Here is a 20,179-nt window from a genome sequence, read left to right as displayed (position 1 = left end):
TAGAAGTCACATTGGAGAAGGCAATGGCACCCCACTCCGGTACTTTTGCCTGGAAAATCCCATGGACGGAGGAGCCTGGTAGGCTGCAGTCCATGGGGTCGCTAAGAGTCGGACACGACTGAGCGACTTCACTTTCACTTTTCACCTTCATGCATTGGAGAAGGAAATGGCAACCCACTCCAGTGTTCTTGCCTGGAGAATCCCAGGGACGGTGGAACCTGGTGGCTGCCGTCTATGGGGTCACACAGAGTCGGACACGACTGAAGTGACTTAGCATAGCATAGAAGTCACATAACCCATTGAAATTTATGAAATGTGGTAAATGTTAAGACTAGGGGAAGAACAAGAATTATGGGAGCACAGAAAATAACCATTGTATAAATTCCTTTTTGTTGCAAATGATAATAAACTTAAACTAGTTGAAAGCAACAAAATAACTTATTGGCTCACTTGGTTAAAAAAAATTCAAGGTGGTGTGGTCTTCAGGCACTGCTGTATCCAAGAACTGCCATGATGTCAGACGTCTCAACTCCATCAACCTCTTCCTCTCCCTCTCTTTATCCTCTGGTCTCTCCATTTTGCATGGTACCTTCATTCTTCCCTGCCATAGGCTCTCGCCTTATGCCAGGAAATATGCTGTGCGTGCATGCATGCTCAGTCGTGTCTGACTCTTTACGACCCCATGGGCTACAGCCTGCCAGGCCTCCCTGTCCATGGGCTTTCCTAGGCAAGAATACTGGAGTGGATTGCCAGGTCCTTCTCCAGGGGATTTTCCAGACCCAGGGATGGAACCTGTGTCTCCTGCATTGGCAGGTGGTTTCTTTACCACTGAGCTACCTGGGAAGCCCTCAGGAAAGACAGATACTGGTAACTCAGGCCTACACCCATATAGCATCTGATCCAAATGAAAGACATTCTTTCTCTCCTAACTCCATTGATCAAACCTCTAGCATTTCTGTTTCCTTTATTGATTCCTCTCATATCCCCAACTTCTAAACTCCAGAAGTCTGTCCTTGGACCACTTCTCTTCTGTACCTACACTCACTCCATTAGTAATCTCATCTGGTATCATGAATGTAAATACTATCTGTCTCCAAAGGTCTCCAGCCTTGATCACTACCCCCATACTAAAAACTTGTATATCAACTGCCTATTTTATACCTTTACTTGGATATCTAACAAGACATTTCAAATGTAACATGTTCAAAGCCCAATTCTGATCTTCCCCCACAAACGTGGCCCTCTCTCAGTTTTCCCATCTCAGTAAATGGCAACTCTGTCCTAGTTGGAGTCATCCCTGATTACTCTCTTTCATTAGCCAGTTCAGTTCAGTCACTCAGTTGTGTCCGACTCTTTGCGATCCCATGAATCACACCATGCCAGGCCTCCCTGTCCATCACCAAATCCCAGACTTTACCCAAACTCATGTCCACTGAGTCAGTGATGCTATCCAGCCATTTCATCCTCTGCCATCCCCTTCTCCTCCTGCCCCTAATCCCTCCCAGCATCAGGGTCTTTTCCAATGAGTCAACTTTTCACATGAGGTGGCCAAAGTACTGGAGTTTCAGCTTCAGCATCAGTCCTTCCAATGAACACCCAGGACCTTTAGAATGGACTGACTGGATCTCCTTGCAGTCCAAGGGACTCTCAAGAGTCTTCTCCAACACCACAGTTCAAAAGCATCAATTCTTCGGCGCCCAGCTTTCTTCACAGTCCAACTCTCACATCCATACATGACCACTGGAAAAATCATAGCCTTGACTAGACAGACCTTTGTTGGCAAAGTAATGTCTCTGCTTTTGAATATGCTATCTAGGTTGGTCATAACTTTCCTTCCAAGGAGTACGCGTCTTTTAATTTCATGGCTGCAGTCACCATCTGCAGTGATTTTGGAGCCCAGAAAAATAAAGTCTGACACTGTTTCCACTGTTTCCCCATCTATTTCCCATGAAGTGATGGGACCGGATGCCATGATCTTAGTTTTCTGAATGTTGAGCTTTAAGCCAACTTTTTCACTCTCCTCTTTCACTTTCATCAAGAGGCTTTTTAGTTCTTCTTCACTTTCTTCCATAAGGGTGATGTCATCTGGATATCTGAGGTTATTGATATTTCTCCCGGCAATCTTGATTCCAGCTTGTGCTTCTTCCAGCCCAGCGTTTCTCATGATGTACTCTGCATAGAAGTTAAATAAGAAGGGTGACAATATACAGCCTTGACATACTCCTTTTCCTATTTGGAACTCTCTTTTATACCTAACATCAATTCCATCATCAGAATTTGTTGTTTATACCTTTGAAATAGGTCCAGATTCCAACTTCGCCTTATCATATCCACTGCTAACTCCCTGCCTAAGCCATCAGCATCTCTCCCCAAATTATCTTAAAAGTTACCCACTGGTCTCCCCATTTCCTTCCTTGCTTCTTGGAATCCATTTTTAATACAGTAGCCATAATGTATTAAAACATAAGTCTTAAAACATAAGTCAGACCAAGTTTATTCTCCGCTCGGAACCTCCGATGTAATCTCTATACGCTGCAAAGGAGTGATCTCCAAGATATATCAACAAGTGGAAAAAGCAAAGTGAAGAAACATGTCTATGTGTTCTGATTGCTCAGTCATGTCTGACTCTTTGCGACCCCATAGACAGTTGTCCATGGAATTCTCTGGACTGTATTTATCTACAAACTGTATAGACCCCATGGACTATACAGTCCATGGAATTCTCCAGGCCAGAATACTGCAGTGGGTAGCCTTTCCCTTCTCCAGGGGATCTTCCCAACCCAGGGATCGAACCCAGATCTCCCCAAGATCTCCCTTTTATTCAACTCGTCAACTCCCTTATTTAACCCGTCAATCCTTTCATTTAACATTGTTGTTCCCATTTGGGAATGTCACCCCCATTTTGGAATGAAAATGTCTTCTACATTTGGGACCACAACAAAGGAAATTAGATTAAATGGGGAGTAAAATAAAGTGCACAATTTAATACTATTAATATTGTTATTGCAAATAATACTGCAAAATTTCACTCATCTCACATGCTAGCAAAGTAATGCTCAAAACCCTCCAAGCCAGGCTTCAACGGTATATGAACTCAAAACTTCCAGATGTTCAAGCTGGATTTAGGAAAGGCAGAGGAACCAGAGATCAAATTGCCAACATCCATTGCATCATCAAAAAAGCAAGAGAGTTCCAGAAAAACATATATTTCTGCTTTATTGACTATGCCAAAGCCTTTGACTGTGTGGATCACAATAAACTGTGGAAAATTCTGAAAGAGATGGGAATACCAGACCACCTTACCTGCCATCTGAGAAATCTGTATGCAGGTCAAGAAGCAACAGTTAGAACTGGACATGGAACAAATAGGCTGGCTCCAAATGGGGAAAGGAGTATGTCAAGGCTGTACATTGTCACCCTGCTTATTTCACTTATATGCAGAGTACATCATGCGAAATGCCGGGCTGGATGAAGCAGAAGCTGGAATCAAGACTGCCTGGGAGAAATATAAATAACCTCAGATATGCAGATGACACCACCCTCAGGGCAGAAAGCGAAGAGAAACTAAAGAGCCTTTTGATGAAAGTGAAAGAGGAGAGTGAAAAAGTTGGCTTAAAACTCAACATTCAGAAAACTAAGATCATGGCATCCAGTCCCATCACTTCGTGGCAAATAGATAGGGAAACAACAGAAACAGTGTCAGACTTTATTTTCTTGGGCTCCAAAATCACTGCAGATGGTGACTGCAGCCATGAAATTAAAAGACGCTTGCTCCTTGGAAGAAAAGCTATGACCAAGCTAGACAAGCATATTAAAAAGCAGAGACATTACTTTGCTGACAAACGTTCGTCTAGTCAAAGCTGTGGTTTTTCTAGTAGTCACCTATGGATGTGAGAGTTGGACTATTAATAAAGCAGAGCGCGAAAGAATTGGTGCTTTTGAATTGTGGTGTTGGAGAAGACTCTTGAGTGCCTTGGACTCTAAGGACATCCAACCAGTCCATCCTAAAGGAAATCAGTCCCGAATAGTCAATGGAAGGACTGATGCTGAAGCTGAAACTCCAGTACTCTGGCCACCTGATGTGAAGAACTGACTCATTTGAAAAGACCCTGATGCTGGAAAAGATTGAAGTTGGGAGGAGAAACGGATAGGGAATGAGACGGTTGGATGGCATCACTGACTCGATGGACCTAAGTTTGAGTAAGCTCTGGGAGTTGGTGATGGACAGGGAAGCTTGGTGTGCTGCAGTCCATGGGGTCACAAAGAGTCGGACACAACTGAGCGACTGAACTGAACTGAAAATAACGCGACTTAAAAGGCATCTAAACTTCGTTAGTATCTTGCTTAGGGAATGCTCTAGTGTAAGAGCGATGCGTTTTGGTTTTCCTTAACTGAACCGTGTATCCCAGAACTCTGGTTGAGAATGGAACAGAATTGTAGTCTTGCTCAAGAACTACAAGTCCCAGAAGGCCGTTCGGCTAGGGCGCCTGCGCACCGCGCGCTCCTTCCTTTCCACAGCTCTCCGCCCGGGAAAGGCCCGCCCCGCGGTGCTGTCGCTCGCGCTGGAAGAAGCGGAAGAAGATGGCGCTCACCAGGTGGGTTTGTTGATTCGGGTCCTCGATACGGAAGGGTCTGGGAGTACTCACCTTTTTCATTTCTCTGCCGACACTCTGCGGGCCGTCATCCGGCCCGGGCCACAGAGCAACTGTAGGCCGAGGCCACGGCTGGGCTCTCCTGCCGGCCGCCGGAACGGCTAGGCCTCGCCGAAGCTGGGGTCTTTACTCAGCGGCTTCCCGGGTTGTCTTGGCCCCTCACTAGGGCCGAAAGTCGCGGCGTGGCCAATAGGTCTCTGGCCTGAGAGACCGGGGAGTCGCGCGTGATTTTCGTTTGAGCGTCTTGGGGCTGTGGAGGGCTCCGCCTCTGGTCCGCGGCTCGGGTGGGCGCGATGGGGGTGTGTGGAGGGCAGGGGCTTATTTGGACGGAGTAGAGCGGGCGGAAGACGGCGACTGCCTGGCTGTTTTTTCGCCGAAGTCTTTTCTTCTGTTTCTGTCCGAAACCAGGACTCCTGGAAAAAAAGGGCGGGGGAGAGCGGTTCTGAAGGAGATTTAAAATCAAAAGCTACAGTAGTGGCCGCTGTCTGCTAGTTCGCGCCGCTGCCCGCACTTTGAACTTTGGGCTTTTTTAGAATTTCTTCCCGTACATAGAACCGCGTATGATTTTTGCTGTTCCCGGTTGCCTTGGCAACTGCAAGTGATTAAAGTGGTCTCCGCCTTTAAGGAAAAGATGCTTAAGGAAGAGATTCCAAGGAGTTACGTAACTCCGACCTTGCTGCCCCATCTAAGTAGAAAACTTTCCACGCAAACGAACTGCAATGGGAAAAGTTGAGTGCCCAAGAGGTTAAGGAAAGGAATCGCGTTAGGACATCTGCCTCAGCTCCCCTGACACTCTTCATTCTCCTCGTTCGCCTTTGTCTTGGCTGATGACCGTTATGAACCCTAAAAATACTTGGATGAGAGATTTCTTTCGGGTGCCTTGCTCTGTCCTAGGATTTGTGTGTATACAGAAGGAAATCTGACAGTCTTTGGCAGTAGGGAAGATTGGGGTACAAGGCCTACAGATATGAAACGAAGAATAATACAGAATGCTTATTATGTAGTACTAGCCTGAAGTGCAAAAAGAATTGGATGGAATGGGCTGAATGAACTGGAGCGTTTTCTTTGGTAAGCGTTGCAGGCAGCAAATATTTCGCGTGAGTGCCCTCCAGGTGGGAGGCAGTGTGACAGACTAGTAGTGTTATGAGGAAAGGCTTTGTGGAAAAGATGGAATTGAAAAGGACACAGAGCAAAAATACCAGAGATCTTGTCAGTATTGGGTGCTTAAAATTGCTATAGCAGAGTGCAGTCATTAAATACCTTGTCTTGGGGACTTACACAGCTTTCTGATTTTGCGGAGTTCTAGCTGATTTGGTTTCTATACAGAGTCTCAAGTTTCCAGGTGAAGTGTAGTTATCTCTAAGATCTCCCAGAGATTCTTAACAGCAGAGACTAGTAAAAAGGAAAGGATAGACTAAGATGTCTCCACAGTGGCTCTGTTGACATTTGGGGCTGGATAATTCATTCTTGTATGGGGCTGCCCTGCCTGTATTAAGATGTTCATGAGTATCTGTAGCTTGTACCCAGTAGATGCCAGTGGCATCCCACCCCTTCTCCTCCCTCTGCCTCACAAGTTACAACAAAGTGTCTCCAAATGTTGTCAGATATCTGCACTGTAGTTATTTTGCCCCCAGTTGAGAAATACTGAGGTAGACTTTTGCTCACTTAAGCAGCCCACCTCTACCATTGGAAAGTACCTCATGGAATTGTCATCCTTTACAGGGAACAGCAATATTAAGACTCTCTGGAAGGCTAGGCTGTGTTCTCATTATAATCCAGACCAGATTACCTGTTTACTAGATTGTCCAAACTCTGCCTTGACAAGCTGCCTGCCTTTTGATCATTTTAGTGACTAGTTCTTCCAACAAAAGGTAAAAGAGAAATGAAACTTAAGTAAATATTTTGGCTTCTTTGTTTCTGACTTTGTATCCCTCTATGTGTTAGTATACATGGTTTACTGAAAACAGCTATGGTATAAGCCCAAAATGTTTTGACTCCTTTCATCCATTCATTTGCTTAGTAAATTGCATGTGTTGGATCGCATGGATTGAAAGTCTGCTGTGTGCCAGCTAGTGTTGCTATTGAGTCAGTCAGGGAATCTTCTTACCCTCGGAGTTTACATTCTAGGGAAGACAGACTGTAGGAGTAAACAAATCAATAACACAATTTCAGGTAGTACTAGGAATAAAATAAAGGTACAGAGAGTGACGCAAAGAGCAGGGTAGAATGCTGTTTTGGTCAGGTAACAGCTGTAGGGAGGTATAATTGAGCAGGGACAGGAATACCAAGAAGCAAGCACTAAAGAATTTGATGAAGAGTTTTCTTAGTAAGTAAATAGAATACCTATGGCAGTGGGAAAGCAGATGTAAAGATACAGAGATGATTTGTTTAAAGAAAGGCAGTAAGTTTGTCGTGACCAAAAAATGATGAGTGCAAAGGGTAGAGTGAATTTATTTCTCTAGCGAACATTAAATAGGCCCTATTGTGAGCTAGTTAGGCAATGCCTTAAGAGTTAAGGATTAAAGAAACAGAAAGTGTGAGTCCTACCCTCAAGTTGCCCACAGTCGAATGAGAGAAGGAAAGATAAATCGATCGTGGTTGCAGTCCAGTAAGACTGGTGGTGTAGTAGTGGTGCGCAGAGCATCTTGTGAGAGCATAGGTGAAGGGCAGCTAACCTACGCCGGGGGAATTGTGGAACAGCTCCAAGAAATCAAATATTTATGGAACACACACTGAATGGTAGCCAGGCTCTGTGCCTCGTTGTTCATGGGTGGTCTCATTTAATACTTAAAACAGCTCTGAGAGGTCGATAATCTTTTGGTCCATCATTACAAATGAGAAAACTGAAGTTCAGAGAGGTAAGCAACTAATCCAAGTTAGTGTGTGGCATGGATAGCTTCTGAACTCAGAGTTCTTACCATCACATTACCTGACCCACCAGACTGGATTCGATTCTTCTGACATACGCTATCAAAACACTCTGTACTTTTTCTGATCACTTAGTATAATTGGTAATAACGGAGTTGTGTGATTTTGATCTCTCTCTACAGAACCCATCTATCTTTCTCAGTTCATCGTCTCCTTTCCTACCTAGCACAGTGCTAACACCCCAGCAACCAATAAATATTTTTTTAATAAATAAGCTCTGCTGCTTATTCAAATATTCTTACTAGCCAAGAATCACAAAGGGACCCTAACTTTTCCATTGGGTATATTATTTACATACTGGAATCCTTTTGTGGTACTTTGGTATGTCTCTGTAATAACTTTTATCATACTTAAAAGTTAAGAATGGTTAAAACCTCTTAAGTTTTATTACATTCAAAACTAGATACCCTTGGGAAAACGCACTTAAATATGCTAAGTTTTAAATTATATTCAAAACTAGATACCCTTGGGAAAACGCACTTAAATATGCATCTCATGTTTTCTTTCTTTTTTTATCCACCTCTTTGTTACTTTCAGTGCTAATACTTATTTTTTTGTATTGATGCTAAAATAGTTAAACGTAGGAAGCATAAGGGTAAAATAGTTAAAAATAAGGAGTATAAGAATAGTGCGCGGTTCAGCACCACATGTACTAAAATTGGAACAATACAGAGAAGATTAGCATGGCCCCTGCACAAGGATGACACGCATGAAGCGAATATGAAATTCGTGAGGCGTTCCATTTCTTTTTTAAGGGGTATTAAAGACACTAAGAACATCGTATTCTAGAGAGTTGACTCCTCTGTAATTGAGAAAATTTACTTGTTACAAGAAAAGAAATGTGGAGGCATAAAAACTAATGGTTTATTATGTGAAATATCTGTTAATTCTGGGCACTGGTTGCCTGCATCCTGGTCAGATATTTTGACTGTGTGTCTCTGATTACTTATTTCTTTTCCAGGCATAATAAAGCAACAAATATTCAGCCCTGCCATAAATCATTGGAAAGTTTGCTCTTTTGCCCAAAGGAAGAAATATAATAGGAAAACAGTGTTTGATGGCCAAATTGCAATGATAAAATGTAAGAGTTTTTAAAATTCTTACTTTTTTGTCTTTGTTTCTAGCTTTTTACCTGCACCTACTCAGCTGTCTCAGGACCAGCTTGAAGCTGAAGAAAAGGCACGATCCCAGAGATCACGACAGACCTCACTGGTCTCCTCCCGAAGAGAGCCTCCCCCGTACGGTTACCGGAAAGGCTGGATACCTCGGTTATTAGAGGTAAACGGTTTTGCTGAAATTTATTATAGCACCTTTGTAAAGTAAACGTAAACCCTAAAACTGTTGCATATGAGTTCCAGTGTGATAGAGATTCTTGCTGTGAGCTCTCAAGACATGTAGTTCCCTCAGAAGATTGAGCTTTTTGTTCTTGCTTATTCTCACTGCTTTGTGATCACTAGAGAAGTATACCAATGTATGTCTCTTATGTCAAACTGTTAACTCATGTACAGAAGAAATTAACATACCTTTTCTAAATTGGGACTTATAGTGTATGGAAAATAATGGGGAAGTAAGAGAGAAAAATGAAAGAATGGTTTGATGTTCAGGTACCTTTCCTTCCCCCTTCCCTACGTGCACAGTGCCACATCACCCTGAAGAAACAACTCTTCTCCAGGGAAAACTGGCAGCATTTGCTTTTCTGATTTCTTTCCTGTTAGTTGTAGTGGATAGAACACTGACAAGAAGATTCTTTTTATTAATTTTTTTTTTCCTTATAGCTGTGTTCCTTACTATTTGTGTGACCCTGGACAGATCCTGAGCTCTCTTCCTCTGTTTTCTTATCTTCAATAGGAGAATGTACAGCTTAGATCAATTTGGGAGAAGGTATAGGAGACAGAATTTGATGGTTAATTCAGAGGCAGTGAGGGAGAAGGAGGAATCTGAAATGATCTTTTTATGTCTCTAGCTTGATTGCAAAGAACAGACATTGTTAGCAGCACTTATCCTCCTCATTACTCAGGATCTTGTACATCAGTTCAATGCATATTCCCTTGCCTAATTCCAGGGGCAGACTGCCCATGCTTGATCACCTTTTTTACCTAGGGAGAAATGCAGACACTTGAGGCTTGCCTCCCCAAGGCCTCTTCTTGTTTCTTCTCCATCTTCGTATTTTCATTCTGACTCCTGCAAATTTTCCTCCTCCACTTCCCAAGGGATATACTTTCCCTATTAAAAATCTCTGTGCCTATTCATTTGTACCCAGTTATTATAATTTTATCACTTTGTTTTGTTCTGTCTTTACATGGTTATAATTTTGCTTCACAAATAGGAAGGGTCAAGCCCTAAACTTTTTTTCATATGCCTCCAAGTGGTGATCATGAAACTAATTATTCATTGGATTGAAATATGTTGCTCAGCACCTATATAAAAGCAACTGTATTCTTAGCCTCTCTCCTTTGTCATTATTCCTGCCTGCCACATTCTTTGTACAGCCTCGAAGAGGAACACCCAGCTAAATCATGTCTTCTCCTGACATATTCCCTGGTGGTTTTTTTTGTTTGGTTGGTTTTTGCTCAACTATACTCTGATCTTTATTAATTCTAGTGTCTGAAGGCCAGCTTTCTGACACCTCTGAAGGTATTTTTGTTGTTGCTTTTATTTTCACTGATAATGTAATTTGTAAGAAGCAGAGCAAAATAAATGATTATCAAGGAGGCCATAATGCTCCCTTATCTGGGGCAAAAAGGTAGTACTTGCCGTTATCTAATAGAAGACTGGAGTGTCTCTTTTAAGGGATTATAGATATTCTGCGTTTGGCCTCTCGGTAGATTAGAGTGAGGATGGCAGGCTTCATCTACATACAACAGAAATCGCATCCTTACTTGCATTTCAGCATCAGGACATTTAACATTTAGTACTATTAGTTTTTAAAAGCTTGCATGACTATCATAGGATTCCTATATCCTGGTGGAGCCGACCAGTTTATTTGAAAATGAAACCAAAATGGTCAGCTGATGGAATACTGTGAATGCTTCTTGAGGAGAGTGAATATTCTGTGGAAGAAAGCATTTTGTTCTAGTTTTTAAAGTAAAAGCTGTGATTTTCTGGCAAGCTTAATGACCACATAATGCCACATCTACAGTCCTGAAGTACTTGTTACAGTTGAAGAACTCTAGCAAATCTGAGCATATGTCAGATTGATGGCCTACGTACAGGTAGGACCATTCTGGGAAATGTTTTAACTATTTTCTGCCTAATTTACAAGAAAACATCTTCAGCTCTATTATTTGTTTTAAAAGATGTCAAACCTTTCTTTAGCAAGTAAGCATGTTGTACCTAGAAAATCATATATCTAGGATCTGATGAGATATTTCTTGAAGGAGGAGGACATATAAAAGTGGCTATTTTCATAAATTTTTTTTTCATCAAATCCCCTCTAAATGATTAATATTAATATATTTTTCCTCTAATTTCTTGCCCTTTCTTGAGCTAAGATACTTCAGTTTAGTAGGAAATGTAAAGGCTTTTGGAGTCAAAAGATATGGGTTCCAGTCCTTATAGCTATCCATGAGACCTTGGAAAAATCACTTTTAATTTTTCTAAACTTATTTTTTCCATATGAAAATATGAAGTGTTGAAGAACTATAAGAATTAAATGATAATATATGTGTGAATTATATTTTCTAAGTTTTAATAAGGTACTAAGCAAATATTGACTATGCCAAAGCCTCTGTGTGGATCACAGCAAACGGTGGAAAATTCTGAAAGAAATGGGAATACCAGACCACCTGACCTGCCTCTTGAGAAGCCTATATGTGGGTCAGGAAGCAACAGTTAGAACTGGACATAGAACAGCAGACTGGTTCCAAATAGGAAAAGGAGTACGTCAAGGCTGTATATTGTCACCCTGCTTATTTAACTTCTATGCAGAATACATCATGAGAAACGCTGGGCTGGAAGAAGCACAAGCTGGAATCAAGATTGCCAGGAGAAATATCAATAACCTCAGATATGCAGATGACACCACCCTTATGGCAGAAAGTGAAGAGGAACTCAAAAGCCTCTTGATGAAAGTGAAAGTGGAGAGTGAAAAAGTTGGCTTAAAGCTCAACATTCAGAAAACTAAGATCATGGCATCCGGTCCCATCACTTCATGGGAAATAGATGGGAAACAGTGGAAACAGTGTCAGACTTTATTTTCGGGGGCTCCAAAATCACTGCAGATGGTAATTGCAGCCATGAAATAAAAAGACGCTTACTCCTTGGAAGGAAAGTTATGACCAACCTAGATAGCATATTCAAAAGCAGAGACATTACTTTGCCAACAAAGGTCCGTCTAGTCAAGGCTATGGTTTTTCCAGTGGTCATGTATGGATGTAAGAGTTGGATTGTGAAGAAAGCTGAGCACCAAAGAACTGATGCTTTTGAACTGTGGTGTTGGAGATGACTCTTGAGAGTCCCTTGGACTGCAAGGAGATCCAACCAGTCCATTCTAAAGGAGATCAGTCCTGAGTGTTCATTGGAAGAACTGATGCTGAAGCTGAAACACCAATACTTTGACTACCTCATGCGAAGAGTTGACTCATTGGGAAAGACTCTGATGCTGGGAGGGATTGGGGGCAGGAGGAGAAGGGGACGACAGAGGATGAGATGGCTGGATGGCATCACTGACTCAATGGACATGAGTTTGAGTGAACTCCGGGAGTTTGTGATGGACAGGGAGGCCTGGTGTGCTGCGATTCATGGGGTCGCAAAGAGTAGGACATGACTGAGCGACTGAACTGAACTGAAGCAAATACTATTAATTTAATAAAACTTTAAATTGAATGTCCATATGTTAACTTGAATGATCTTTTTTGTAATTTTAAATTTGACAGACTTAGCTTATCTCCTTTAGAAGTCTTAATTCTGTCTTCTAAATAATTATATATAATCATCATTAGAAATGTACACTCATTTCTGGATGCTTCCTATTTGCTTCTCATGGAGCAGTGAATAATAGTATCATGTTCTTAAAATCTGAAGAAGAAATATAATTCTTTACTTTTTCTTTTTTTTGGCTGTGCTGCACAGCTTGCAGGATCTTAGTTCCCTGACCAGGGACTGAATCCAGGCCATGATGGTGAAAGCCTGGAATCCTAACCACTAGGCCACCAGGGAACTCCCCAGTTCTTTACATTTCTGTTCTAACTGTAGCTTGACCTGTCTTTCACTAAGAAAATTATGTATGCTAAAATGAAAAATACTTACACTAAACATTTTGCTTAATTTGTTCCTGCCATGTACTTAAAATCCAGATCCCTGCCATGATCTAGCAGCTGTTTCATGATCTGATGTTTGTTGTCTTCCCATACAGACTTAATCACTTATGTGTCTGCACCTCTGCCCTCAGTAAGCTACAGCCCCACTGGACTTCGTTTTCTAGAACATGCTGAGCTCAGTTTTGAAGCAGGGCCTTCACACTTGCTGTTTAATCTGCCTAGAAAATGCTGCCCTCAGATCTTCCCATGACTGATTTCTCATCATTCAGGCTTTACCTCATACTACCTCTTCACAAAGGTTATCCCAACCACACTATCAAAAACAGCCTGTCTTCCCAGCCCCTTTATTGCTTTCAAGGCATTTATCACAAGCCAAAAATTATGCCTTTTATATCTTTGCCCACTAAAATGTACATTCCATAAGATCAGTGACCCCTGCTTTGTGTACTGCCATTTCTGTGCTGCTGCTGCTGCTAAGTCGCTTCAGTTGTGTCCAACTCTGTGCGACCCCATAGAAGGCAGCCCACCAGGCTCCCCCATCCCTGGGATTCTCCAGGCAAGAACACTGGAGTGGGTTGCCATTTCCTTCTCCAATGCATGAAAGTGAAAAGTGAAAGTGAAGGCGCTCAGTCGCGTCTGACCCTAGCGACCCCATGGACTGCAGCCAGGCTCCTCTGTCCATGGCATTTTCCAGGCAAAAGTACTGGAGTAGGGTGCCATTGCCTTCTCCAGCCATTTCTCTAGCATCTAGCATAAGGGCTCAATAGTTACCTGCTGAAAGAGTGACTATATCTTAAATCTCAAATTACTATTATTGAACATTCTTTTTATTTCTCTTTATTTATATAGGATTTTGGAGATGGAGGGGCTTTTCCAGAGATCCACGTGGCCCAGTATCCCCTGGATATGGGACGAAAGAAAAAAATGTCAAATGCATTGGCTATTCAGGTGGATGCTGAAGGAAAAATTAAGTATGATGCAATTGCTCGACAAGGACAGTCAAAAGACAAGGTAACCCTCTCATCGATTTTTTTCCCCCATTGGTAAATATTTCGTGAGAAGTTTTTTTTTTTTTAATCGTGTGAAAATGAAAATGATAACTCTTTGGCCATTTAGTTTATGTTAAAAGTAACAATGAAGTATACTTAGGCTAACCGAAGATGACTTCATAGCAGTATGAACAATATAATATGGCTTCATAACAGCAATGCCTTTTTCCTTAGAAATTCCTCAAATTGATGATAAGTTTATATATATTAATACTTTGGGATTCCATGTATTTGTTTTACATTTAAAAAACAATTCTTGTTTCCCTTCCAGTTTTATTGAGATATAATTGACATATAGCATCATATATAAAAAACAGTTCTTTTATAGTACTAGCTTTTTTTAAGTGCTAGTAAATTTTTAAAAATCTACAATTCTGGCAGTCCTAAAAAAAAACAAAATTTAGTTTTGTCTATAATCTTTTCTATTTCTCTTCCAAAATATGTACATAGTTAATTATTTTAATGGTTCGTTTGAATAGAATAAATCACATAAACTTCTTTCTCCCTTGATTAAGTACAAAACTGGCACTTGCTCATTTTAGGATGGCCCTGCTTACAAAGTAATCCAAAGACCAAAAATAAAATTTATTTAAAATAATCTCATCATAGAGCAGCCACACCCAGAGCCAAGGAACTGTTCTTAAGACCTAGTCTTTTTCTTATAAATAAATACTCCAAATAGAGATAAAATATCTCTTTAGAATTGAATGTATTAGGGACAGTACCTGAGAACCTTCAATACCTATCCTTTGCTTCTTCTCTCTCTCCCAGACATTCTCATTTTACTCTCTAAGGCAGCACTAATGATACATCATTGTTTGCTCCTCCATCATGGATGCTAGTTTAGGGGGAGAACAATTATGCAGTCATGCAAATTTATATCTCAGATTTCAGCTGGGCTCCCTTGATGTTCGTCCAAGCTTAACTCCTACTCTTCTCCATCCTCTCTCAGTTTAACAGGTGACTCCCCATCTATTTGCAGATAAGACTGTTGGAAGAAAATTGTTGGCTTTCTTTATCTTGCACTTGCCTTGTGTCTTGACTGTTCCTTTTGTCACTATAACAAATCTCCTATCTAAACCTAGTCTTGCCAAGTGTATTCTAGTGTATCCTAGATCTCATCTCTTCCCCTTTCCTTTGTAACTTCACCTTTACATGTATTCCCACTTTATATATATACACATACAAACATATGTATCTTTTTTTAAATAAATGACATTTTAATTCTCATAACTCCCATAGACTTGATTTTTTTTTTTTTACTTTTACTGTTTTAAAGATTTTTATTAGTACATAGAGGTCTACTTCATTAAGAAAAATCTACATAGATTTTCATGGTGGCCTTGTGCCCTAATTGTTTTTAAACATTGAAAATTTCCAGTTTTTTACTTTTGCAAGCAGTGCTTTAGTCAAGATCCATATATAACATCGTTTTGCACATCAGTGTTTTGTATAACGGCTTCCCTGGTGGCTCGGGGGTATAGAATCCACCTGTCAGTGCAGGAGATGCAGGTTGCATCCCTGTGTTGGGAAGATCCCCTGAAGAAGGAAATGCCAACCCACTCTACTGTTCTTGCCTGGACAGAGGATCCTGGTGGGCTACAACCCACAGGGTCACAAGAGAGTCAGATATGAATAAACAACAGCAACAGATTTGTATAAAATAAATTCTTAGTAGTATATGTATTGGGTCAGAGAATATTCACATTTCACATGTGACATATAATGCCAGCATGTTCTCTAAAAAGCCTTTGCCTAACATTCATTCTATTCTGTTGTATTTCCCTCAGACTCTCCATCTGTTAGTGACCATGATTTATCTTATTTCTTTAACATTTTTCAGGTATTTCCTTCTCTGCTACTTAGTTCAGACCCTTATCTTTTCTTGCGTAATTTACTGCAGCAAAATCTGAACCCCTCTGCTTGGCATTTGTCTTACTGCATGAAAAAATGGTAGTTCATGTTTTTCTGTTTCTCTCTCTCTCCTCGCCACAAACACAGCATAAGCGCGCACACTTAAAATCTTTCCATAATCTTTAGGATGAGAACCAACCAAGCACCTAATGACACACTTGACCTCTTGCTTACCTTTCTAACCTAGCATCAGTTTTCACCAGAATATTGAAATCCAAAAATTAAAAGTCCAGTTTTAGCCATTCTGTTTATTTTCAGTACAAAATTATCGACATTACAGGTTGTTGTTACAGAAGAAGAAACTTTCAGGCATTCCTCGTAATATGTCTGCTATAAGGAACTTCTTGCAGTTCTCCTGTTATGACACATTTTTACCTTGGGAACTTCCCCTGTGTGCCCTCTCATGCTAGGGAAAGTCCTCTCCGTGTTCTTTTTTATGACTGAATTCTCTTACTTTCAACTCACTCGTCTCTATTCCAGCGTAATCTCCCTGATCCTCCCTGGCTGGATTGGGTGTCCTTTCTCCCTGTTCCCTGTGGTTAGTAGCAGTCATCACCTTTTGTTGTAATTATCTTTTCACTAATAATAGTCTATGATGTTTAATTATAAGCTCCTTGAGTATAGAGATTATGTCTTTATTTTCCTTTTTGATGCCTAACTTAGTGCCTGACATCTTGACACACAGGCATTCCAAAGTGTTTGTTGGAAGAATTAGAGCTGTATATTTTGAATAATGGAGAAGCACTTTTGCCTGGTTGCTTAGACAGTAAAGAATCTGCCTGCAATGCGGGAGACCCGGGTTCAACCCCTGGGTTGGGAAGATCCCCTGGAAAAGGAAATGGCCACCCACTCCAGTATTCTTGCCTGGAGAATTCCATGGACAGAGAAGCCTGGCAGGCTACAGCCCATGGGGTCACAAAGAGTCAGACCCAACTGAGTGACTAACACACTAACACTTTTTCTGAAGCCACTAAGGAAGCACAGTCCATTCCTACAAAAGGAAAAGTAGGTCCCTATACATGCAGAGCACATCCTGAAAATTTATCCTGTACCAAAAGGCCTTTATTTGCCTTTATTTTGGTGCATCACTCTTTGTTTGAATAGTGACTATTCTTTACTGATATGTGCTACCTTTCCTCTTATTTATTAGGAAAAAGTAACATCTTAGGACAATAACTTGACATTGACAGGTTGTGTAATTTTGAATGAAATATACTTTTAGCCCATTTAAAATGTATATTGGTGATTCTTTTGTATTGAAAGTAGAGTAGAAATGTTTATTTTTAGATTTCAGTATTCTGGCCAAATAAGGTCTCCAAAGTATTTTTCTTTACACAGTTGAAGCCTTGGCATGTCTGTCTATAGTGCAGCCCCTGGAAATGAACCCTGGACTAGTGGTTCACAGGGACACCACTCTCAGGTTCATACTAGCCCTAACGCGAATGGGGGAAGCTGTGCGTGTGTAGGAGCAGGTGGTATGTAGGGAATTTCTCTACATCCTCTTTAATTTTGCTCTGAACCTAAAACTGCTCTGAAAACTGCTTTTAAATAATAATAATAAATAACCGCAATGAAGATTAAAAAAAAGAAGACTGGGTCACTCCCTGAATTGAGTAGAAAGATACTGAATAGAGTGACTACTTGGATGGGGGCTGTATGATGGATTTATTTCCTTCTTGCTGGACTTTATACCCCTGGAATATATATTTGAATTCCTTACACACTTTTAATAAATATGTGCTTTATTTTTTTTTAAGTAGATGGATTAATGTATAAAGTTTTTGAATGGATTTAATAATTCAGCATTATGCATTGGTATTTGGAGGAGGGGGACACTTCTTGACTGTTTGGGACTGTCTTGAGCATTGAATTATGTTTAACATCACTGGCACTATCTATTAAACGCCAGTAGTGCCTCACCTGCATCCCCGCCATTGTTTTAACCAGGAACACTTGACATGTTTTCAAAGATCCTGGGAGGGGAGTTGGAGCTGTTAGCATTGCCCCATGTGCAGACCACTGATTTTCCTGTGGTAATAGGAACTGGCTACTAAATGTACAAGATAAGATTTTTTTAAATTCATTATTCAGGATGCTGATATGCAGGGTCCTTGACCTAGGATGAAAAGGTTTGTTGGATTATTGAATTTGCACTGTATTGTAGTGATTTCTGATTTGTATCAGAGGGATCTGGTATTCATCAGAAACCAGGGACTTTTCACTGAAATATTAACAGTGAAAGAGCAAGAATGGAAAATGCTTGGGACTTCCCTGGCAGTTCAGTGTTTAAGACTCTGAAGTTCCACTGTAAGGAGTGAGGTTCCACCCCTGTTCAGGGAACTAAGATCCCATGTGCCATGTGGTATGGCCAGAAAAAAAGAATGGAAAATGCTAGCTCTAGGTATAAGAGGTGAACAAGGCAAGGTTCCAAGGGATCATATTCTAGGGCAAGTCTAAGGTCATTGATCTCTCTAAATGTAAATACTGTGTCTAAGACTTAATGGTAATACAAAATTGGGAAAGAGAAAAAAATTTAATGTCAATAGAACTAAATCCCTTTTTTGTCCAATGGTGACTTCAGTGGTAAATCTTAAAAAGTGTTTACATTTTTCCATCTGAAATAGTTATATAGGAAATGTTACATATATGATATTACCTAGAAGAATGCCTTCAACCCTCCCCACCTGAAAAAAAACCTCCAAACTTTAAGATAAATTTTAGGTTGTTACCTTGTTCATAATATATCACAAACTATAGTGTTTTGATATAACCAAAAGATAGTGTTTTCTTTCTACCTCTGAAACGATAGATACGTTGACAGGCTTATCCTTTTAGTCAATCCAGTCCTTTGCCAGTTTTCAGTCATGAAAAAAATTCTGTTTCACGGATGAGTTACTACTTTATCTTGTTCACAGAGCTCATTTGTGCTCCTGATACCTTCAAAAGTATATTGTATTTTTCAGATAATCCTCCCCAGTCCCTTTGTCTCCTGAGATACGAGTTTCTTCAGCACATTTGGTTCTCAGGCAATAAAAATTTGGGGTTTTATAGTTAATTACCTTGGAGGAATCACGCTCTTCAGATGTCCTTCACTCAGCTTTGTGAGATGCTAGAATCTTATTGATGCTCATTTAAAGGGTTATTAACTTTGGAATACCCAAATAAGAAGCAGCAAATGGCTCTTGTATGCTAAATTAGTATTGAGACTTTATGTTGAGCATGTATGACTATGAGGGAGCCATTTACTTAAAATCCTTTCCTGTAATGATTGCTGTAAACAGTAGTTAACTCTTCATAGTTTTGGTAGTATTTTCCAGAGATTGTTATGTAACTTTTAATTCTTAAGATACAGATTTTTCCATCCTGAAAAGGTGTTCGATTTTGAGGTCAGTTACTGGCTGTGTGATCTTAACGCACTGAGCCTTGCTTTTCTCACTAGAGTGAGCTTCAAAGCACCTTCCAAAATGAACACTGAGAGAATGGTGACGCTGCTGCTGCGAAGCCGCGTCAGTTGTGTCCGACTCTGTGCGGCCCCATAGACGGCAGCCCACCAGGCTCCCCCGTCCACAGGATTCTCCAGGCAAGAACAGCGGAGCGGGTCGCCTTTCCCTTCTCCAGTGGTGACTCTAGTAGCTCCCATATCAGTAAACATGTTTTGTGGTTAAAGTATGTGTACTTCTTACCTGCTCCCTTTTCTCATTCCTGACAAAGACAAGCTAGAGATTTTGGCCTATATCCATGATACAGTTTTTCCAGGAAATCAGAAGCTTATATAAAACATTCTGCAATCCCAACATGTATACATACACCTTTAACATAGAATAGAGTATCTGTAAAAGTCATACATTCATTCATTTTTACAAAAACTATTGACTGAAAGCCTCCTGTGGACCAGGCATTCTTATAAGCACTGGAGGTACTTTAATGAATAAGAGATTCCTCATCAGTGATATAGGTATAATCGTTGTGCACACCTCATAGGGTTGATACAAAAAGTTAAATTCGTTTTTATATATATATATATATATAGAGAGAGAGAGAGAGAGAGAAGGCAATGGCACCCCACTCCAGTACTCTTGCCTGGAAAATCCCATGGATGGAGGAGCCCTGTAGGCTGCAGTCCATGGGGTTGCTCAGAGTCGGACACGACTGAGCAACTTCACTTTCACTTTTCACCTTCATGCATTGGAGAAGGAAATGGCAACCCACTCCAGTGTTCTTGCCTGGAGAATCCCAGGGACGGGGGAGCCTGGTGGACTGCTGTCTATGGAGTCGCACAGAGTCGGACACAACCGAAGCGACTTAGCAGCAGCAGTATATATATATATATATATATGTAAAACAAAAGGACAGTGGCACAAAATATGTGCTTAATATA

General features: G+C 40.8%; 1 protein-coding gene, 1 long non-coding RNA gene and 1 pseudogene across 2 annotated transcripts in view; 2 read left to right on the top strand and 1 right to left on the bottom strand.

Moving 5' to 3' along the window:
* Positions 1-1,149: 1,149 nt before the first annotated feature.
* LOC129621858 (uncharacterized) lies at positions 1,150-5,032 on the bottom strand. The gene is made up of 2 exons (XR_008699724.1): positions 4,647-5,032; positions 1,150-2,172 (listed from the first exon to the last, which is right to left on the bottom strand). It is a non-coding gene; the product is annotated as an uncharacterized LOC129621858 (long non-coding RNA).
* The window catches only part of SNW1 (SNW domain containing 1), a 35,132-nt gene continuing 19,396 nt past the window's right edge, over positions 4,444-20,179 (top strand). Inside the window, exons 1-3 of the mRNA XM_055538758.1 lie at positions 4,444-4,595; positions 8,705-8,858; positions 13,688-13,849. Of these exons, the coding sequence (XP_055394733.1) occupies positions 4,582-4,595; positions 8,705-8,858; positions 13,688-13,849 (330 nt within the window). The 5' untranslated portion in view covers positions 4,444-4,581. The remainder of the gene's footprint in view (positions 4,596-8,704; positions 8,859-13,687; positions 13,850-20,179) is intronic.
* Positions 8,213-8,311, top strand: LOC129622224 (uncharacterized; annotated as a pseudogene).

The sequence above is a fragment of the Bubalus kerabau genome, chromosome 10, assembly GCF_029407905.1.
Source record: "Bubalus kerabau isolate K-KA32 ecotype Philippines breed swamp buffalo chromosome 10, PCC_UOA_SB_1v2, whole genome shotgun sequence".
NCBI classification, from domain to species: domain Eukaryota; kingdom Metazoa; phylum Chordata; class Mammalia; order Artiodactyla; family Bovidae; genus Bubalus; species Bubalus kerabau.
The sequence above is the reverse complement of the archived record's forward strand: the minus strand, read 5'-3'. Positions and strand labels throughout refer to the sequence as shown.